Raw genomic sequence first — 18,039 nt, forward strand, 5'->3', positions numbered from 1 at the left:
GTAAAGTTTCCACAGTCAGTGATGGTTTGGGGTGCCATGTCATCTGCTGGTGTTGGTCCACTGTGTTTTCTGAGGTCCAAGGTCAACGCAGCCGTCTACCAGGAAGTTTTAGAGCACTTCATGCTTCCTGCTGCTGACCAACTTTATGGAGATGCATATTTATTTTTCCAACAGGACTTGCACACAGTGCCAAAGCTACCAGTACCTGGTTTAAGGACCATGGTATCCCTGTTCTTAATTGGCCAGCAAACTTGCCTGACCTTAACCCTATAGAATATCTATGCGGTATTGTGAAGAGGATGATGCGATGCGCCAGACCCAAGAATGCAGAAGAGCTGAAGGCCACTATCAGAGCAACCTGGGCTCTCATAACACCTGAGCAGTGCCACAGACTGATCGACTCCATGCCACGCCACATTGCTGCAGTAATTCAGGATCAAGGATTTTGTGCTGTACATGCTCATACTTTTCAGTTGGCCAACATTTCTAAAAATCCTTTTTTGTATTGGTCTTAAGTAATATTCTAATTTTCAGAGATACTGAATTTGGGATTTTCATTAGTTGTCAGTTATAATCATCACAATTAAAAGAAATGAACATTTGAAATAAATCACTCTGTGTGTGATGAATGAATATAATATACACATTTCACTTTTTTTTAATGGAATTACTGACATAAATCAACTTTTTCATGATATTGTAATTATATGACTAGCACCTGTATATGAAATGTTCATCATAAACGTTCTTGCAGCTTAACTCTCATCTAGGAAAGCCGACATATATATAACCACTTCTCCAATAAACTAATTTAGCCCACTTAAAAAGGGCGCGTGGCAGGTTCTCTGTTGTGTGGCCCGTAAAGCCAGCAATTTCAACCTATATCTGTTATAGGCGGATACTAAAGGATTCAGCAGTTCACATTAGTTACTCTGTGAGTCCTCTGTGTTCTGTAAACCTTGGATGAATTTTTCAGCATCTGCTGGGGTTTCAAACTCATGTGTTTGTCCTTCGTCTGATTAACTGGGTAAATTAATCCGTAATGCATGTTCATCAATCTCAGCTGTTGTTTTAACCAGTCAAAACCCCTCCTCCTTCGGTGGAGATCCATCGAAAGATCCGGGAAGAACATGACCTCTTGACCACCGCAGATAACTTTACCTTTGGCCCTGGCTGCTCGCATCACTCTGACTTTATCCTGGAAGTTTAAAAACTTCACAATGAGGACTCTCGGTGTAGTTGATAGATTAGGATGCGTCCGGCCGGGCAACCTGTGCGCTCTTTCGATGAGAGGTTGTCTCGGGAATGTCACTGGTCCCAGCGCTTCAGGGAGCCACTTCTCCAGGAAAGCCACCGCATTATTTCCTTCCATCTTCTCCGGCACGTTATCTAGTCGCAGGTTGGATTGACGAGACCGGTTTTCAAGCTTATCGAGTTTGTTTGTGAGGAGAGTCACTTGTTTAACTAGCGCCTCAGACTTGCCTTTCTCTGAGTTAACGGTGTCCTCTACACTGCTAATGCGCACTTCCACCTCATCCATGCGCGTTGCACGTCCCTTTTAACGTCTTGAATCCCGCCGAGTATCTGAATAATGGTGTTTTTCCATTACATGGTACCTGCTCGACTCGCCTCTATCACCTCGACGCACTGTGCGTCCGTTTTCCATTGCAGATTTTAGTACCGCCTCAGTGTGGCTGGTCGTCTTATATAGCGGTGCCGCAGTAAACTGCCGTGACCTAACGCAACACACACAGAACGTCGAAGGTGTGTTGTTGTTGCCACAGCCAGAAGACACTTTTTGTTTATATATTTATAAAAAAAAAAACACAGCTGGCTAAACTATTTAAAAATGGCGGGTTTGTTCAGGACACCCCCGTCTGTCGCTTTCACGTCACCTTTTGGTATCGGCTCAGCTCGCTTGGAACCTCGACTGAGGTGGTACTAAAAAAAGTACCTGTTAGCAGGTACCAGGTACTTTTTTTCGTAATGGTCGAGTCGAGCAGGTACCATGTAATGGAAAAGCGCCATAACATCCATGTTGTGGGCCGTTCCAGTATCAACGTCCACGTGCAGGGGCTAGCATCACCTGTTGAGTTAGCTAGGCTGTTAGCATCTGAGACGTCGTCTTCCCCACTCGGAGAAGAGTTTGCTTTAGTGCTTTCTTCGCCGGCATATTGTCACGGGTATACAGTAATAAGTCGCCACAAGCAATATTTATCACTGTTCATGCAGTTAAAGGAAAGTTCACAGGATTTTACTAAAATATCGCCAGGAGCTCACAAAAATGTGTGTGCTTAGTTCACCGCCATAACCACACCCCCAGTTTATTGCATTCTTAATGAATCAAGAGCACTACATTAACTAAAAATGGAGCAACATTAGAACATTATTGGTATCTACGATGTTGGCTAAGCGGTTCAAGGAAACTACCAGATTTCAATTTAGCAGTAATGCAGTGTGTGGCTGCAACCGTGCTGATCACAGCCTTTCTGACCTTCTGGCCCACGCTGATTTAAAATGCGGAGAAAGAGCAGACGCAGTTTCTCACTAACCTGGGAGCTTCTTCCACCACCTTCTGGTTCCTCCTCTGGATGGAGCATTCCCTCTCATTCAGCCACAGAGCATTACCATGTTTATCGGCAAGCACCTACAAGACAAACAACAAGTAGATCTGACCGGGAATCTGAATGGCTGGTCAACTAGACATTTTAAATTTGCTCAAATCAGCGTGATAGCACACCCAGAGCCGTTTGAGCCCATGATTTGAGCACACCTTACTCATCAGTAAAAATATTACTCCGCCATTTTTTTCATGTAAACATTCTAAGAGTTAATTCAAAATTCAACTGTACCGGTAAGTCAGTGACACGGCCCTATGTTAAAAATACCCTACGTGTGAAGTTTGCAGACATTGTAGCCAACGATCTATTCATGTAAAATAGATTTTCAGCAAATATTTTAGTTACAACACAATTCGTCTAGCAAAGCAGCTTTGTGTTTATATGTGCGGTATCGATTTAGTTTGGGAAATCCTACGAGCTCATGTAAAGTTGGCTGGCTTAGCAGGGACTAGAAATCCTCTCTTTTTATATTTGTGAGCAAATTGCCTCACAATATCTTATTTTGTTGGTAACCGTTGTATGTATAATTGCAAAACTATCGCAACTTCAGTGAGGCTTACAGACCTGTCGTTCCAATAATGACATCAAAGCACACCCTCTTGTGTAATATTGCTTCATTCTATGGTTCTCTTTGGTAAAGGAGAGGCATTTGGAATTTATTTAGTGATTTTTATTATTTGACTTTTTTGTCAGAATAGCTAGCTAAAATTCAAACATTCTAGTTTTAATCACAACACTGTTGACCAGTGTTGTGATTAAAACTAGAACGTTTGAATTTGAATGTGTTGGAGAGCTGGAATCTGCTAGCTGCTGCAAGCTGCTGCTACAGCAGCAATTATTTCTTCCTTGGCCCATAATACACCCACCAGGTTTCATGAAAATCTAGCCAGTAGTTTTTCCGTAATCCTGCTGACAAAGAAAGAAACAAACCAACAAACAGACAAACCGAGGCGAAAACCTAACCTTCCTGGTGGAGGTAACAATAAATAATGTTCGTGTTCATGAGTTATTAGCCAGAACATAGAACACGCAATAACTGACCACATGGCGGCGCTATTGGTATCATGTATTAATGTGTTAAGATTTCAGATTTCAACATTACTCCCATACACTTCCCATTATAATTTTTTATAAAATACATGTACGTCCCAGTCACACTCAAATTGTCAATATTAAATGACATCAGACCTATGTGTGCATGGTTCTTATACAGTACCTGTATCTCAATGTGTCTTGGGTTGTCTATAAACTTCTCAATGAGCAGCCTGTCATCTCCAAAGCTGGATGCTGCCTCCTGGGACGAGAACCGGAAACCTTCCCTGTAACAGTACACATACACAAACAAATTGCATCAGACATAAAAGGTAGCACAAACATCAGTCTTTCCAGTGGCCTAGTAGTTATTGTGTATGTATTTGCAATACAAGGTTTAGCAGTAGTATCTAAGGTTTAGCAGTTTAAGTCATACAGTATTTGTAGAAGCAAATTAAGTCCTCTACTTTGTTTGTTTTCATTAATAAAGTTGTTTAAAAAGTAGATAGTTAGATAATGTACATTCAGGGCGTGACAGAAACAGAGGAATACAATACCTTGTCTCCTCAGCATTCCAAGCAATCCTCATTCCTTTCCCTCCTCCTCCTGCAGATGCTTTGATCATCACTGGGTAGCCTAGCAACAACACAAAGGCCCTGTTCAGACACGGCATTAAAATACGTCCTAGGTGATCCGATCACAAGTGGACAGCACTCAGTACGTGAATTCACATCTGGCATTAGAATGTGCCTCCACTAGGCTTGCTAAAGTCGTGTTACACGGTGGTCGGCCATAAGATTACAGATACACAGATTACATTACATTACATGTCCACCTTCGTTTTGCTTTTTTATAGGAATAAACCCATTCAACCAAATTATCGAAAAACTGTATAAAATAAACCAAACTTCTTGATATAGTAATTAGTATATTTCTAAATCATTCTGCTACAATAATACAACAGTTAATTGCCTGACATAAATGTCCCTTACAAGTGTATGTAGAACATTTCTGCAATAGAAGAGCTGAGTGGGAACGGAACACACACACACACACACCTTACCAATGTCCTGTGCGATCTTCACAGCTTCCTCAGCAGTCTGACACAGAAGGGTTTATGGTTACTGATGAGGAACCAAGGCATTACTGACAACTATGCAGTAATTGTCTCATCCATGCTTTGAACTGGCTTGTATGGTTATACATACAAATTAATTGTTTGTCTGGAGGCTAATTGATCCTAGTGGTAAATGAAAATGATCTTGTACCACACCATCTTGAAAGTTATTTGTATGTGATGACTGTTGTGTTTTTTTTTAAATTTCTTGTTTTTGGTAAAAATGTTTTGTGCCCAAGTTAAATGACAAAAAAAATCTTATTGTTGAAACAGGAAACAGTTAATCATACTTTTGGTACTTCCCATTTCTGTCTGTAAAAAAATTATACCGATTTAAGGCAGTGTGGCCCATAAAGGGAACATTCCTCTACTGCACTCTCTTCTTGTTGAATACATGCATTGCTGTGTACTGTATGTGTGCCCGTACCTTGACGACTCCATCATATCCTGGGATAGTGTTGACGTTTGCAGCCTTAGCGATCAGCTTGCTCTCAATTTTATCCCCCATTGCCATTATAGCATGGGTGTCTGGGCCAATGAATGCCACGCCTTCTGCAGCCTAGTAACAAAAGAATACTGCCATGAAATTTACCATATCAGGCTTATAATACTACAGAGAGAACAAATAGTCCCACCCCCACTGCTGGGCTAGCTCCACTAGCAGCACAACATGTTTGCATTTAGTAAATCTATCATCCAACTTCCTAAAAAAGATGAAACATAATAGTGAGGTTTACTGTCCATGTTTTTAGTAACTACTATTGTAATTGCCAGTAAAACTTTAGCCTGTTTTTTTAAAGCAATAGTTCAACATTTTAGTAAATACACTTATTTGCTTTCTTTCAGAGTGAAACTAAAAGATCGATCTCATGTCTGTGTGTGTAGTACAGCTAGAGTCAGGAAAACTATTCCTTCAAACCCAAATGCATACCCTTTATTTTAGCATTTAATAACAATTAAAGTACTGTAAAAACCTGACTGGAGGTGGTTTTGTAAATGCTAACAAAAAAACTTATCTTTTTAACACTTCATCACTGAGTGTTAGATAAGACGCATATTCATCACAATACTGCACTAAGTGCAAATTGCACAAACAATTTAAGTAGTTGTACATTTTTATTCCAAACTTGTATGTTTGTACAATCTTTCCTGTATTGTATATTTTTATCATTCTATCCTATTTATTAATATTCTACATATTTCGGAATTCGGTTACATTTAATTAACTTAAAATTATAAAAGGTTTTTGTCTTCCGGCAGTAGCCCAGGGGCCGCTGCACACTCAGAGAGCCAGTGATAAGAGCAGGCGGGTGTGTGTCAGATATGTGCAGAGCACCGGAACAAAAACACCAACACATCCTCAACAGTATGATAATAACATCCAAAACACACGATTCACTCTCAATGGTTTCTATGACATGAGAAATACTTTAAAAAATACTAATGTTTATAAAAAATAAATAATACAAATATGGTGAAAATACACAGACCGTACACAAACTTGTTCTTGGTGTGAATGGCCCAATATCCTCGACAGTTGCACAAGCTTCCACATCCCTAATCCATACTTTCATTACACATTTGTGGATCATTCATTAACACAAATATGTCCTGTTAATGATACTAAAATAAATCATAAATAGGTCAAAGACTGTAAATACATCAGCAACAAATGCATGTCTTACCCCCAAAGCAGTAATCAATTACCTTGGCATTTGTTTGTCATTGATTCATTTTGAACTCATTGTAGTAAAGTGTGTGATAAAAGAAAATAAGTGTGTGTGTGTGTAGCTGATTCTACGTTTTACTCACCAGTCGCTTTGCAAACTCTTTGTTTTCAGAGAGAAACCCATAGCCAGGATGAACCTTCAGAGAAACAAAAAAACTTCATTGGATTTGTTTCCAAGGCTTTAAAACACAAAGTTACAGTATAGCTTTACACTGGCGATTTTGTTGTTGTCAGTCTGCTTTACAAAGATGAGTCTGCTTTTTAGACAGGGGTCAAGCTTCTCACCTCAAGATCAATACAAGCAAAATGAAGGACATGCTGAGGAAAAAAAACACCCACTTCATCTCAGACTGTCATAGCAGATAACACAGTGGAGGTTGTTAATACCTGCAAATACATGGGCGCAAGCCTCTATATATTACATTAAATGTCATTTAGCTGGCACTTTTATCCAAAGCGACTTCCAATTCAGTGAGAGGAAGTGGAACATGTTTTTAGTGGTGGGGGAAACCAGAGCACCCAGAGTATAGAATACCACATGCAGACACGGGGAGAACATGCAAACTCCACACAGAAAGGCCCGGGACGACCTGGGTTCGAACCTGGTACCTTCGTGCTGTGAGGCCACAGTATATTTTTTCATATTGTTTCTATCTCAATGACGGAAAAAAACAGCGGCCAAACTGCATAACAGCAATATTTACGTCCTGATCCTTGTCTGTTCTTAGAGCTATGTCAATTTTGCACTCATGTTCTTAATAAAATGAGAAAAAGTCAAGTATTTAATTCACAAAAGGAGTATACAAAAATAAGCTTCACCATGTGGTTATTTCATATAGCCTATTTGTTGAATTACCAGAAAACATCATCATCCCCCAGTCGGAGCTGGTTAATGTGGCCAGGGAAAGGGAAGTTTGGGGTCCCCTGCTGGAGCTGCTACCCCCGCGACCCGACCCCGGATAAGCGGATGAAGATGGATGGATGGATGGAAGATATAGAAGGACTTATATCGAAATAGAATATTTTGGCTAAATTGCCCAGCACTACTACAGCTCCGTGCTTTTCAATAATGTATTGAGTGCTTCAGATGAAAACTGACATAATTATTGCAAAATATGATGGATAATACTGGTAACATTACATTTTTACATTTATTTTTTTATTAACTTTTATTTATGTATTTGTATATTATTATATTTTACCCTGTTTTATTTTCATCATGACTGTTTTTAATTGCTCTTTAATGTTTCATGTAAAGCACTTTAAATTGCCTTACTGCTGAAAGGTGCTGTAGAAATAAAGTTGCCTTGCAACCTCAGCCTGTCAGTCAGTCCCAAGGGCATAGAACCCACTGTTGTGCCTGCTTGTCATTAATATATCACAGTGAATGGTGTCTGCGTGAAGTTTTCAAAAGCTGTAACCACACTTGAAACTAGAGGTCGACCGATTAGTTGGCCGATTTTTTTTTTTTTTTTTACATAATCGGCATCGGCCTAGTGTTAAAAACAATAATAGGCGACATTTTTTACAGCGCACCCAGACCAGCTGCCTCCAGCCCCTCCCCTTGTGAAGTCTTGCGCCTTGTGTCTCGCGCAGTCACTTCAGGCTCAGACGCTACCGTTAGTAGTAGCATATTGCTGGTGTACTTGCCTTGGGATTAACTGTACACTGTAAAACCGTACAAATCACCACGGCCACACCGCTGTGGAAGCTCCCCGAATGTCATTTATCAGAGTCTGTCCGTGGCAGCCTCATCAACTCCTATAACGGAGCTAACCGCTAACGGAGCTAATCGTTGCTAATCGTTGCTAATCATTGCTAACAGAGCCTTCAGTTCTCCGTGCCTGTATCCATTAACTGCATCTATGGACTCCAGCACGAATAAAACCCTTAATTTTATTAAACTGGCTGGACGAGTTTTAAATTACAACTAAGAGTTGTTTGAATGACAGAAATCTGCTCAGATAAGACCATAATGAGTGCAACAGGACATGTAACAGTAGGATCCCCAAAACACAGATAAAACACTTCAACAAATGAACAATGATCTAACAAACAAGGTGAACAAGAATTGACTTTAGATAGCCCTAGTCTTATGTGATTCAACAGCAGTTAGGAGGAAATAGTGTTGAGATTAATAACCTGTCACTCTCAGAAGTTTAATAAATGCTGCTAAGTGCACTAAACTTTGTGTTTTCATTGAAAAGTTCATTTGACAAAGTTTATTTTCTTCTTACCTGTTTCGTTTATTTAATATATTTTTCATACATTATTTATACTATGTTTTTACATTATACATTTTTAATTGAATTATACAAGTGTAGATTGGTGAAATTCTGTGTATATTAGTGTTATATTTTATCTTTCAAATAGAGGTTTAAAAACAAGCACATATCAGCCAAAATAAATCTGCAGCATTTATCGGCCATCGGCTGACCCCGATTTCTAAAGATCGGCATTGGCCAGAGAAAACCCATATCGGTCGACCTCTACTTGAAACCACTTTATCGGCATTACCGTGACTTCAACAAAACTGCAGAGCCGACGTAGTTTTGCTCCGTCCGCACCTCTGTGTGTGTGTGTGTGTGTGTCGGAGCTCCGCTCTCTGTCAACATGCAGAGAGGACAGATAAGCTTGCGCTTACGCGCTCTCAGGTACCGAAATTTGCCACCGTTTGATTTTACGTGAACCAATACTCGGTAATACCGACGTGATTCGGTCGGTACCGGTAAAAGTACAGGGTTCGGTACCCAACACTAGTCTTGATGAACATGTGTATCAAGTACACAGAGTGTATTGCATGTCGCCTACCACAGTCACATAATGTAACAAGAGCCATGTAAATGCTTACAGCTTGTGCTCCAGTCGCTCTGATGGCGTCCATGATGGCATCCATGTTCAGGTAGCTCTTACTGGTGGGGGCGGGGCCAACACACACTGCTTCATCAGCCATCTTTACATGAACCTAGATACACACATACACAGGGAAGTTCAATCCAGATCAAGTGAGAAAGACACATCGAACATGGTTACCACCTATTCCAACTGTTTATGAGCCCTGAAGACTCCAAAACAACAATCCAATATGTCCCCACCTTATATAGTTAGGTTTCAACAGAAACGCCGGGATTTGTGTGATAAAGATGAATTTCATGTGACTGTATGTAGGCTATGTATGTATGCTAGAGCCCCTCCCTTATTTCTTCTTCGGTGACTGTAAATCCCTTGTGCTCCCTTTCCCTCTCCCCTTTTGTAATACCGTTTGGGAGAGGTGAGTGTAATTTAATTTTGGCTCATTCATTACTTGAATTCATTCCATTATTTTGTTAATATTTTTGATCCCCATAATTTTATAATGTCTGTCCCAACCTTCTACATCTTGATTTCAACAGACTTGTCACGTTACTGTTGTTTACCAAGTTTTTAAGAGTTAGTGTAGCTAGTTTAAATTTGCGGCAGACAAAGCTAACTTCGGTTTTGTATATGTGTTAATGTGTGTATTGTAGAAGTTGGATCGGGCCATTCTGATGTATGACGAGGTCTGTTTATTCATGTTTGTCACCAGGTACGTTTTTACTGTATAAAACATTGCTGTATTATGTATATTATTTTTGTCGATTGTTAATATGCCCCTTTTTGTAATACCATTTGGGAGAGAAGTTGGAGCGGGCCTGATGTATGACGAGGTCTGTTTATTCATTTTTGTCACTAGGATAAACGGACATCATCCTAAAGAGATCCTGGTGTCACGGTGTGGTGAATAAAATATAACGTTACACAATGCAGAAGTCCACCGGTTACACATACACGAGTTTTCAGTACACACACCAGGCTTAAAAACAAGTAGATGTTAGCAAGAATTTCCTGGGAAATACAGGATCCCTAATTTTTAACACTGGATGAAAACAGATGGAAACTCACAGCACTGGAGTCTACATCACTGTGAACAGCTACAGTCTGGATGCCCATCTTATGACATGTCTTCATCACCTGATGGAAAAACACAACATTAACAACTCGTGCTTCGCTCTATGGTCAATGACAAATACAATGCTGAGAATGACCGTATATAGGTACAGGTTGCTGTGTGTTAAGGTGGAAATGTACCATTAACAAAAATCAGCCAAGGAGCAAAGCCAAGTTTGTGGTTAAACATGTTCATAATTCTGCCCTTACAGAATATGTTTTACAAGCTCCTCCATCTGGGGTGGTGTGAGGTGAAGCTCCAGTGAGTGTATGTCTTTATGTGTTGGACAGAAATCCAACACCAGTTTCAGTTTTCACCAGGATTTCATTTACAGTGCATGTCTGTGTCAGCCAGCCTTACCCTGCAAGCAATCTCTCCTCTGTTGGCAATGAGGATCTTATCAAATGTCTGTGGAAGGAAACAGCAGACAGATTAGCTGTTTATCAATGACACAACAAGGACTTTCTTCACTCCACCTGTCATAGAGAAGATTAGCAAACTCTCTTTACACCCTAACTCCGGAGCAAGGCATTTTATTTCAGCATTCACACCCATTCTTACCAATGTCACACAAATCACATCCTGCCTCACAATGTCCAAATTTTTGGTAAAAATTTTGACATTTTTTTTCAGTGTTAACAGCTGCTTGTTGAAAACATCCAATATAGTCAAACAGGGAGGATGCATTACCTTTTCACTGGGACTGTGGACGGTGGAATATTGAGCGTTGTAGTGCACTGCACAGCATCCTGACTGGAATGAGGCATACTGCAAAACACATACAAATACATTAGGCTACTAAATAATGTCATATTCAATTAGGGTTGCTGTATGTGGTATGTGTAAGGGTGTGGTATACGTTTGAATTTAATCAATTATTTCTAATTATACATATCAATTCCCATTTTATTTCTATGACAAACTCTACGAACAAATACATATGCATGAAAAACTACCTTTATTTCCGGCAGATTCCGGCTGGTAAATGATATATTAGGATGTTTTGTGGTGTGATGACTTTGTTGGTAAAAGTAATTTATTAATTTATCTCAGTCAGGATCTGAAATTATCGCCTGCCAAATGCGAGTAAATGGTTGGTAGTGGCAGGCCAAATTATCAGGCCATGCGCCCATTTGGCATACAAGAAAAAAGTGTTTAGTAAAGTTAGCGTCTGACTGGATAAAGCTATAAATTTGAAAGACGCTCGCAACGCTATTGGCTGTAGAACCTTATTTGTTTGGTTGACATAAACAAATTGGCCCCTAGAAAGCCACAGTGTAATTCAAACACTATAATTAACCATGCATGTAATGACAAAAACGCCTGCCACTGTCACAGGCAGTGAAAAAAGTTCATTTCAGATCCTGAACTCAGTACACAGTAGACTTAAACAACTTTAACAGTGGTTTTGCATATTGCACTAATCATTTTATAAACCTAGCTATTGTGTGTTAGGATTTCAAGTTTTTAAAAAGGTTTATTTAGATAGGGACAGATACAAAAAAACATAGATAAACTTCAACAGTCATCTGATGTATGTATCATAGTGTTTTTAGCCAAAGCTAATTCGACACTTGTCCCTAGTAGGGCTTTTGGTTACAAATAAAAATACAGATTTAAATTATCAAAAATACAATAAAGCTGAAACAAAAAGAAATGAAAGTATACAGTGTAAAAACTAAATATGAGAGCAAGATTGTTCCCGAATTATACAAGCGTAACACCTGTCCATGTAGTAGTCTCTAGTGTAGTAGTACTATGGGAAGGCGCCTGGGTTCTCCGTTTTTACTTTAGATGGCGCTATTACCGGTAGTAACTAATGCTTGTTAGCAATCTATGTTTCTCAATAATAATAAAATACCTGGCGGTGCCGCCAATATGAATTAGGTAAGTTTTGTGTTAACCTTGATGATTACTCTTTTAAATTGTAACTCAGAATGAAACCTCATGTACCAAAATCTAAGACCCAACAAGTATACTTTAAATACAATAACCCAGATAAGGGAATTTATTTAGTTAAAGTACAAAAATAATATGAAAACACATTTATGGTGCATTAGAAAAAAAAACACAAGTGATTATAAATAAACAAAAGTACTCCCTTTTTTTTTTTTCATAAATGAGACACAAAATAATATGTTGCCTCAATATAGTTTTCAGTGTATACTATAAATTGTTACCTCTGCTTAGGTTTTAATAAAATAAATGCAAAAACTCTTTTGACATGTAAACCTGGCATGTTGTTTTATTTGCCCTGGCAGATGTGTCTGGTCCCCCTTCCGCTTTGAACAGATTTCCTTCAGCTTGAGCTCCGACGGGCAAATCACAAGCGTTTAATACAGGGCATGTTTGAGATGATTTCTGTTTAGAGGATCGCCAATGAGGCATTTTCAAAAACAACCAAAATGACTGCAGCTGATGTGGAACTTTCTGTGGAAGCTGCTATTGCGTAACCTGACATCCCAAGACCAAATTGCAAATGCATGTGCCAGAACAAATAAAACATGAGCTTGCAGATTCATCTTGTTCCCAGGCAAATTATCACATTTTAATGGCAACAATGGGAACACTTCACAGACATATTGATGCTATGAGATAAGCGTCTGCCAATTTATTTTCATAACATACAGAAATGAAAACCAATGGGTGCTTGGACCATGGATGTATAAAAAAAAAAAAAAAAACTAGATACAGATTTCGAGGCAGAGCTCTGCTCATTCCTATGAGAGTTGCTCAGTAGCGGATGAACATGCATATTGCATATTCTGATAGTGAAACAAGTCATTTCACGGGAGTTGTGATGCTCAAAAGAAATTATCCACTAATTTACAGATGTGTCTTTCCCCACGTAAATCTATGGGGAAAGTCTTTTTGGGCCATAGGGTATTACTGTCGGCCCGGGATTTGCAATTCCACCACCTGCCCGCTATGTTCGATTTGCTTCAAAGCCCGGCATGGAGCAGGACTTATTTTTACAGTATATGGAGCAGGTGTAATAGAGACCTCGGCCGGCCGAGCCAGCTACTTCTGGTTTAGCGCTGAGCTTACTTTAAAAAGGGATTAAACGATTTATTTTCTTCTAGACTTTCCAAATGTTATCGGATAGATCAAATTCGGATAGTGAAACAATCATTTTGCAGGTGTTGTGACGCTTGAAAAAAATTTATTCACTGATTTACGGATGTCGCTTTCGCCATAAAGGTCTATAAGAATGGCATCACGTGAAGGACACAGAAGTTGCAATTCCACTGTTTGGCCGCGGTGTCAAACTGGCTTCAAAGCTTGACACACTTCATGGGGGCCTGATTTGGACCAGCATGAAAAAATGAGGTTCAGGTTGTATCAAGTGTGAAAGCACTTGTAATAGACTTTAATACAAAAACAAGTACTAAAGTTGCACTGTGCCACATGATTATATATGTAGTAGAGCTTGGTGGAGTGACAAGAAAGAAATGTGACATTTTGTATGAGTGAAAAATCAACAAACAACTTTGTGAATGAGGCACAAGCCCTGAGGAAATTACCGACTTGTATCCAAACAGAAGCAAAGTGGTTTGTACAGAACAATAGTTTTCAAACCATTTAAAGTGCCTTTATTAATTTGAAATGCAGAATAATTAACATGGACACATGGTCTGACTCAAACCTCCCTTAGCATGAAGGCTTAGTGTTAGAATGAAAAAGCTATGCTATGTTTGAGTGAACCAGTTTGCTTAAAATTTTGCTCCTAATGTGTTTTTTGTTTATAATTGTGTACCAAAAGTATCACAAGTAGGTGGCCACTAGGGGCCCAACCATTAATTTTACTTCGGGGCCCCCTAGTGGACTGATCCGGTGAAACATAAGACCTTAGAGGACTCAGTAAAAAAAGTTAAAGCCGCAGCCTGTACCCCTTGAAAGCGATCCAGCGATGTCTTGCTAAGTAAATAAAATGCAATTACAGTTGTTTAAACAGGATATAATGTGTGAATGTTCAGCACCATCGTACCAGAACCTGTTTTATACACACGTTTGGAGCACAGCCTGTCTGTCAAAGTCAGGCTGGATTCAGTCTCTTTCTGGCTTAAAAAAAACAAAACAAAAAAAACATTATTTACTTGTCAAGCTTTTGGCAGCATACGTTTTTCCAATTTTAGCAATGCGGTTCTTTCGCTTATTATCGCATCTAAGGACGTTCCATGTTTGGTTTATCGTTATGCTTGTTCCATCAAGAACGTTCAAGACTGTCCTACTTGTCATTAGCAGGTGTTGGACTTATGCTAACAGCTATCATGTCATTCTACTGATAGTAAACACACGGCTGTCAGTTTGGTCAACGAGCTCGCACTTTGCACAGTCACACTGTGAACAGCTCACCTCTACAGCAAAAAGTGTGAACAGCTCACCTTTACCGCAAACAGCAGCCTGTTCAGTGATGGAGAGACCCTGTGCGCCGCCATGTTGCCAAACTGTGACGGTGACGGTTAATGACGTATTAGCTTTAAAGAGACCAGATTGGTGGAGAGAGAGGCGTCAACGCCAATCTTTTTTTTTTTTCTCGCAACTTTATTCATTCATCATCGTCATCATCATCATTATCATCATCATACCTGCGAAAAAGAAACGCTGCCTTAAAAAAATCTTTGGCAGAAGACATGCTAGTCAAAATCCTAGCAAGTGTTCCTTTTGTCTGGTGGGTACAATATAGATTTTCTGTCAAGAAACAAGATTCATTCAATTTATTGTGGGGACATTTTTAGAAAAATAAGTTGATAACTCAGAATGTGTTTTGTAAGGAATAAGGAGTAGGCTCACTGCTTTGTAACAGTGGATTATGACTGTAAATTATTGACCCCTCTGTGTATTATCAAAGTTAATTGGAACATTTAGTCACCTAAAACTGTTTTATTTAGCGTTATACCAAACTAGCGTTAGCTGGTAACTTAAGAGAAAGTCTGCCAATTTTCAACCAGCTTGTGTACTTCCATAAATGCTAACGAACGGTTCCAGTACCTGGGGGTCTGTGTTTAACCATCAGTAAAACTCTGCTGGATGACTCGCGTCAGAACAGTTGAAAATCAGCAACTTTCCCTCTTTAGCGTTTAGCTTAATGCAGCACCATGAAACCATACACAACACTGGCTTAGATATGTCTTCCTTCCCAGCTGCGCCTTTTTGTTCAAATATGGTCACTTCTGGCTCCAAAATGCAAAGATAGTGACGGCCAAAATGCAAACTCCTGGCTTCAAAACGGCAGTCCACAAACCAATGGGTGACATCACCGATATTACGTCCATTACAGTCTATGGTTTGGTTGTTGAGATCAAATATTAACAATCTTTTTCCATAAGACTCCACCTTTTAAGAAACAGGTGCTAAAACAGACTGACAGAAGGTGAATACAGCAGATGCAGCAGTAAGCAATATGAGAAAAACCATGTGGTTTGTGAACATTAAAGCATGTTAGGGACTGTTCGTTATTTATTTAAGGGGCTACCGGAGGAGTTTTGGGACCTTTAGTCAAAAAAGACACGACCCTCCCCTCGCCAGTAAAAGAATTTCTATGACCCTCCAAAACAATTTGGATAAAAGGGATGACCCTCCCCCAGCAATTTATCGATACCTTCTGTACTGACTTGCGCTTGGTAAATATACATCTTCCCATTGTTTTTTAACAGCCATAACATACGTGACTAAACCTGCATTCTCATCTGACCACAATCCTCTGTTATGGTGTGGTGACCATTTCAGGAGATTTACTCACTAACATTGTTGTGGAAACACAATAAGCATGGAAACTAAATGCACACTTCCTGCATTACTTCAAATACTAAGTTACTCCTCTAGTAAACTAGTATTCACTTGAAATAAAACAATAAAATATTGAGACCATTCAGCAAGGCACTCTGGGTAACATTCAACACACAAACTGGTTGCTATGGACTCGTCACTAGGCTTCATCCACTTCGCCGTTTAAACAAAGTGGAATAAACGTATAAAAGTCCAAATCTAAACAAAACCCACAATTAATTAGTAAGCTGACATCAAATGTGGCATTTAGGAAACCTTTATTGCAACCTTGGCACGGTAAGATGTCCAGACTAGCGACAAGACATTTTCGTTTTTTACGTCCTGCTGCTGCCATCGTCAGCCAGGAAATACTTTTTTTTTTACTAAAGCAGTATATTAAATCAGATGTATTACCTACCCCCATTTAGTTGTTTTGTGTTATTTAAGATATTTATAAAATATCTGATCATGTCAGACGTAATTATTCCACTCATTTTTTAAACAATGCAATTATCCGTTTCAGCCACCAGGGGGCAGCTCCCCCTGCCCCACTCATGGGTCAGACCCATCTGGTAGCGAAGGAGGGCTGAGACTAAGAGCTACATGGAAAAATATGCACCAAACAAGCCACTTTGAAATGTTGCTGTTTCATGAATACAAAAGTTGGGTGACCCCCCCTCTGGACTGAAAAATGTTGGATGACCCTCCCCTCAGCAAAGAATAAAAAGACATGACCCTCCCCTATTTTCCTCCGGTGGGCCATTCCATAAATACCGAACGGTCCCTAAATATGTTCTAGTAGAAAACCCAAATGAGCATGTTTTCTTTAAGACTATACATTTTACTTCTCCTCCTTCAGACTAAATTAACCAAGGTAGCAAAATAAATAAATATATAAAAATCCTAATAGATATTTATTTATTGTGCCATTTGTGTCTCTCCACATTGGCATGAGTTTCGTGGGGTCAGCTGTGTATGTTGTATTTAAAGTGAATCCTTCAAATCTAAGTTTTGGTCAAATGCCATTTTGCCATCCATTTAGAACAGCACTCCCTAGAGCCCTGAAGAAGGTAACATATCCAGATTGTAAAATGAACAAAGCTAAGATTAGATGAAAGTCTGAAATAACATACCTTTGCGTAGCAGAAATATGTTATTGTTTGTTTTCCTCTCCTGTTAATCATCACGACCAAGCAGATTTATCATGTGACCCATTGTGAGGGGCCTGACCCACATTGGGAACTACTGACTTACAAAACCATTGTAATTATTGTGCAGTTACTCAGAATCTGTGTTTAATGCTGCATTCCACTGATATCAAAAAAGTCAGAAATTCATGTCCATGAATCCACATATACAATCCCACCTGAAAATCGACGTCAGCTCCACATCAGTAACCTGGTCACTTGATGACAGAGGTGGACACGGGCAGCTGCTACTGAGTACACTGAGCCCATATCTTCATTATTTCCGGCCGTGTGAAGGTTTGAACAACGTGTTACCGTGTGTAGCTTTCAATTTATGTGGAAATCAGTTGCTCAGAATAGTCTGCCAGGATAACATTATTGACTAATTTAAAGGTTTTTCAAAAATATTTGGCCTGGCTCGAGTCTATCAGATCCTGTGAAGCCTATGTAGCCTTGTTGTGGTTGAAAGAAAAGGGTCACAGATGCTGTATTTGATTAATAAAATAACAAAAATTAAATTAACGGTAAATACTTCACCATCTACTTATTTTAAGGCTGCTGCTGTATTCTATACACATTTTTGGAACATTGTAAAACATCATAACATTTTAAAAAAT

At 39.3% G+C, this 18,039-nt stretch overlaps 1 protein-coding gene across 1 annotated transcript in view; it reads right to left on the reverse strand.

Moving 5' to 3' along the window:
• pcca (propionyl-CoA carboxylase subunit alpha) overlaps positions 1 to 14,937 on the reverse strand; it is a 31,853-nt gene extending 16,916 nt beyond the window's left edge. Inside the window, exons 1-11 of the mRNA XM_078273007.1 lie at positions 14,852 to 14,937; positions 11,157 to 11,234; positions 10,827 to 10,874; positions 10,421 to 10,489; positions 9,351 to 9,464; positions 6,583 to 6,636; positions 5,198 to 5,329; positions 4,717 to 4,753; positions 4,211 to 4,289; positions 3,838 to 3,940; positions 2,553 to 2,647 (exon numbers count right to left, since the gene is read on the reverse strand). Coding sequence (XP_078129133.1) covers positions 2,553 to 2,647; positions 3,838 to 3,940; positions 4,211 to 4,289; positions 4,717 to 4,753; positions 5,198 to 5,329; positions 6,583 to 6,636; positions 9,351 to 9,464; positions 10,421 to 10,489; positions 10,827 to 10,874; positions 11,157 to 11,234; positions 14,852 to 14,905 — 863 coding nt within the window. The 5' untranslated portion in view covers positions 14,906 to 14,937. The remainder of the gene's footprint in view (positions 1 to 2,552; positions 2,648 to 3,837; positions 3,941 to 4,210; positions 4,290 to 4,716; positions 4,754 to 5,197; positions 5,330 to 6,582; positions 6,637 to 9,350; positions 9,465 to 10,420; positions 10,490 to 10,826; positions 10,875 to 11,156; positions 11,235 to 14,851) is intronic.
• Positions 14,938 to 18,039: the final 3,102 nt, after the last annotated feature.

This window comes from Sander vitreus, chromosome 17 (assembly GCF_031162955.1).
Source record: "Sander vitreus isolate 19-12246 chromosome 17, sanVit1, whole genome shotgun sequence".
Lineage (NCBI taxonomy): Eukaryota > Metazoa > Chordata > Actinopteri > Perciformes > Percidae > Sander > Sander vitreus.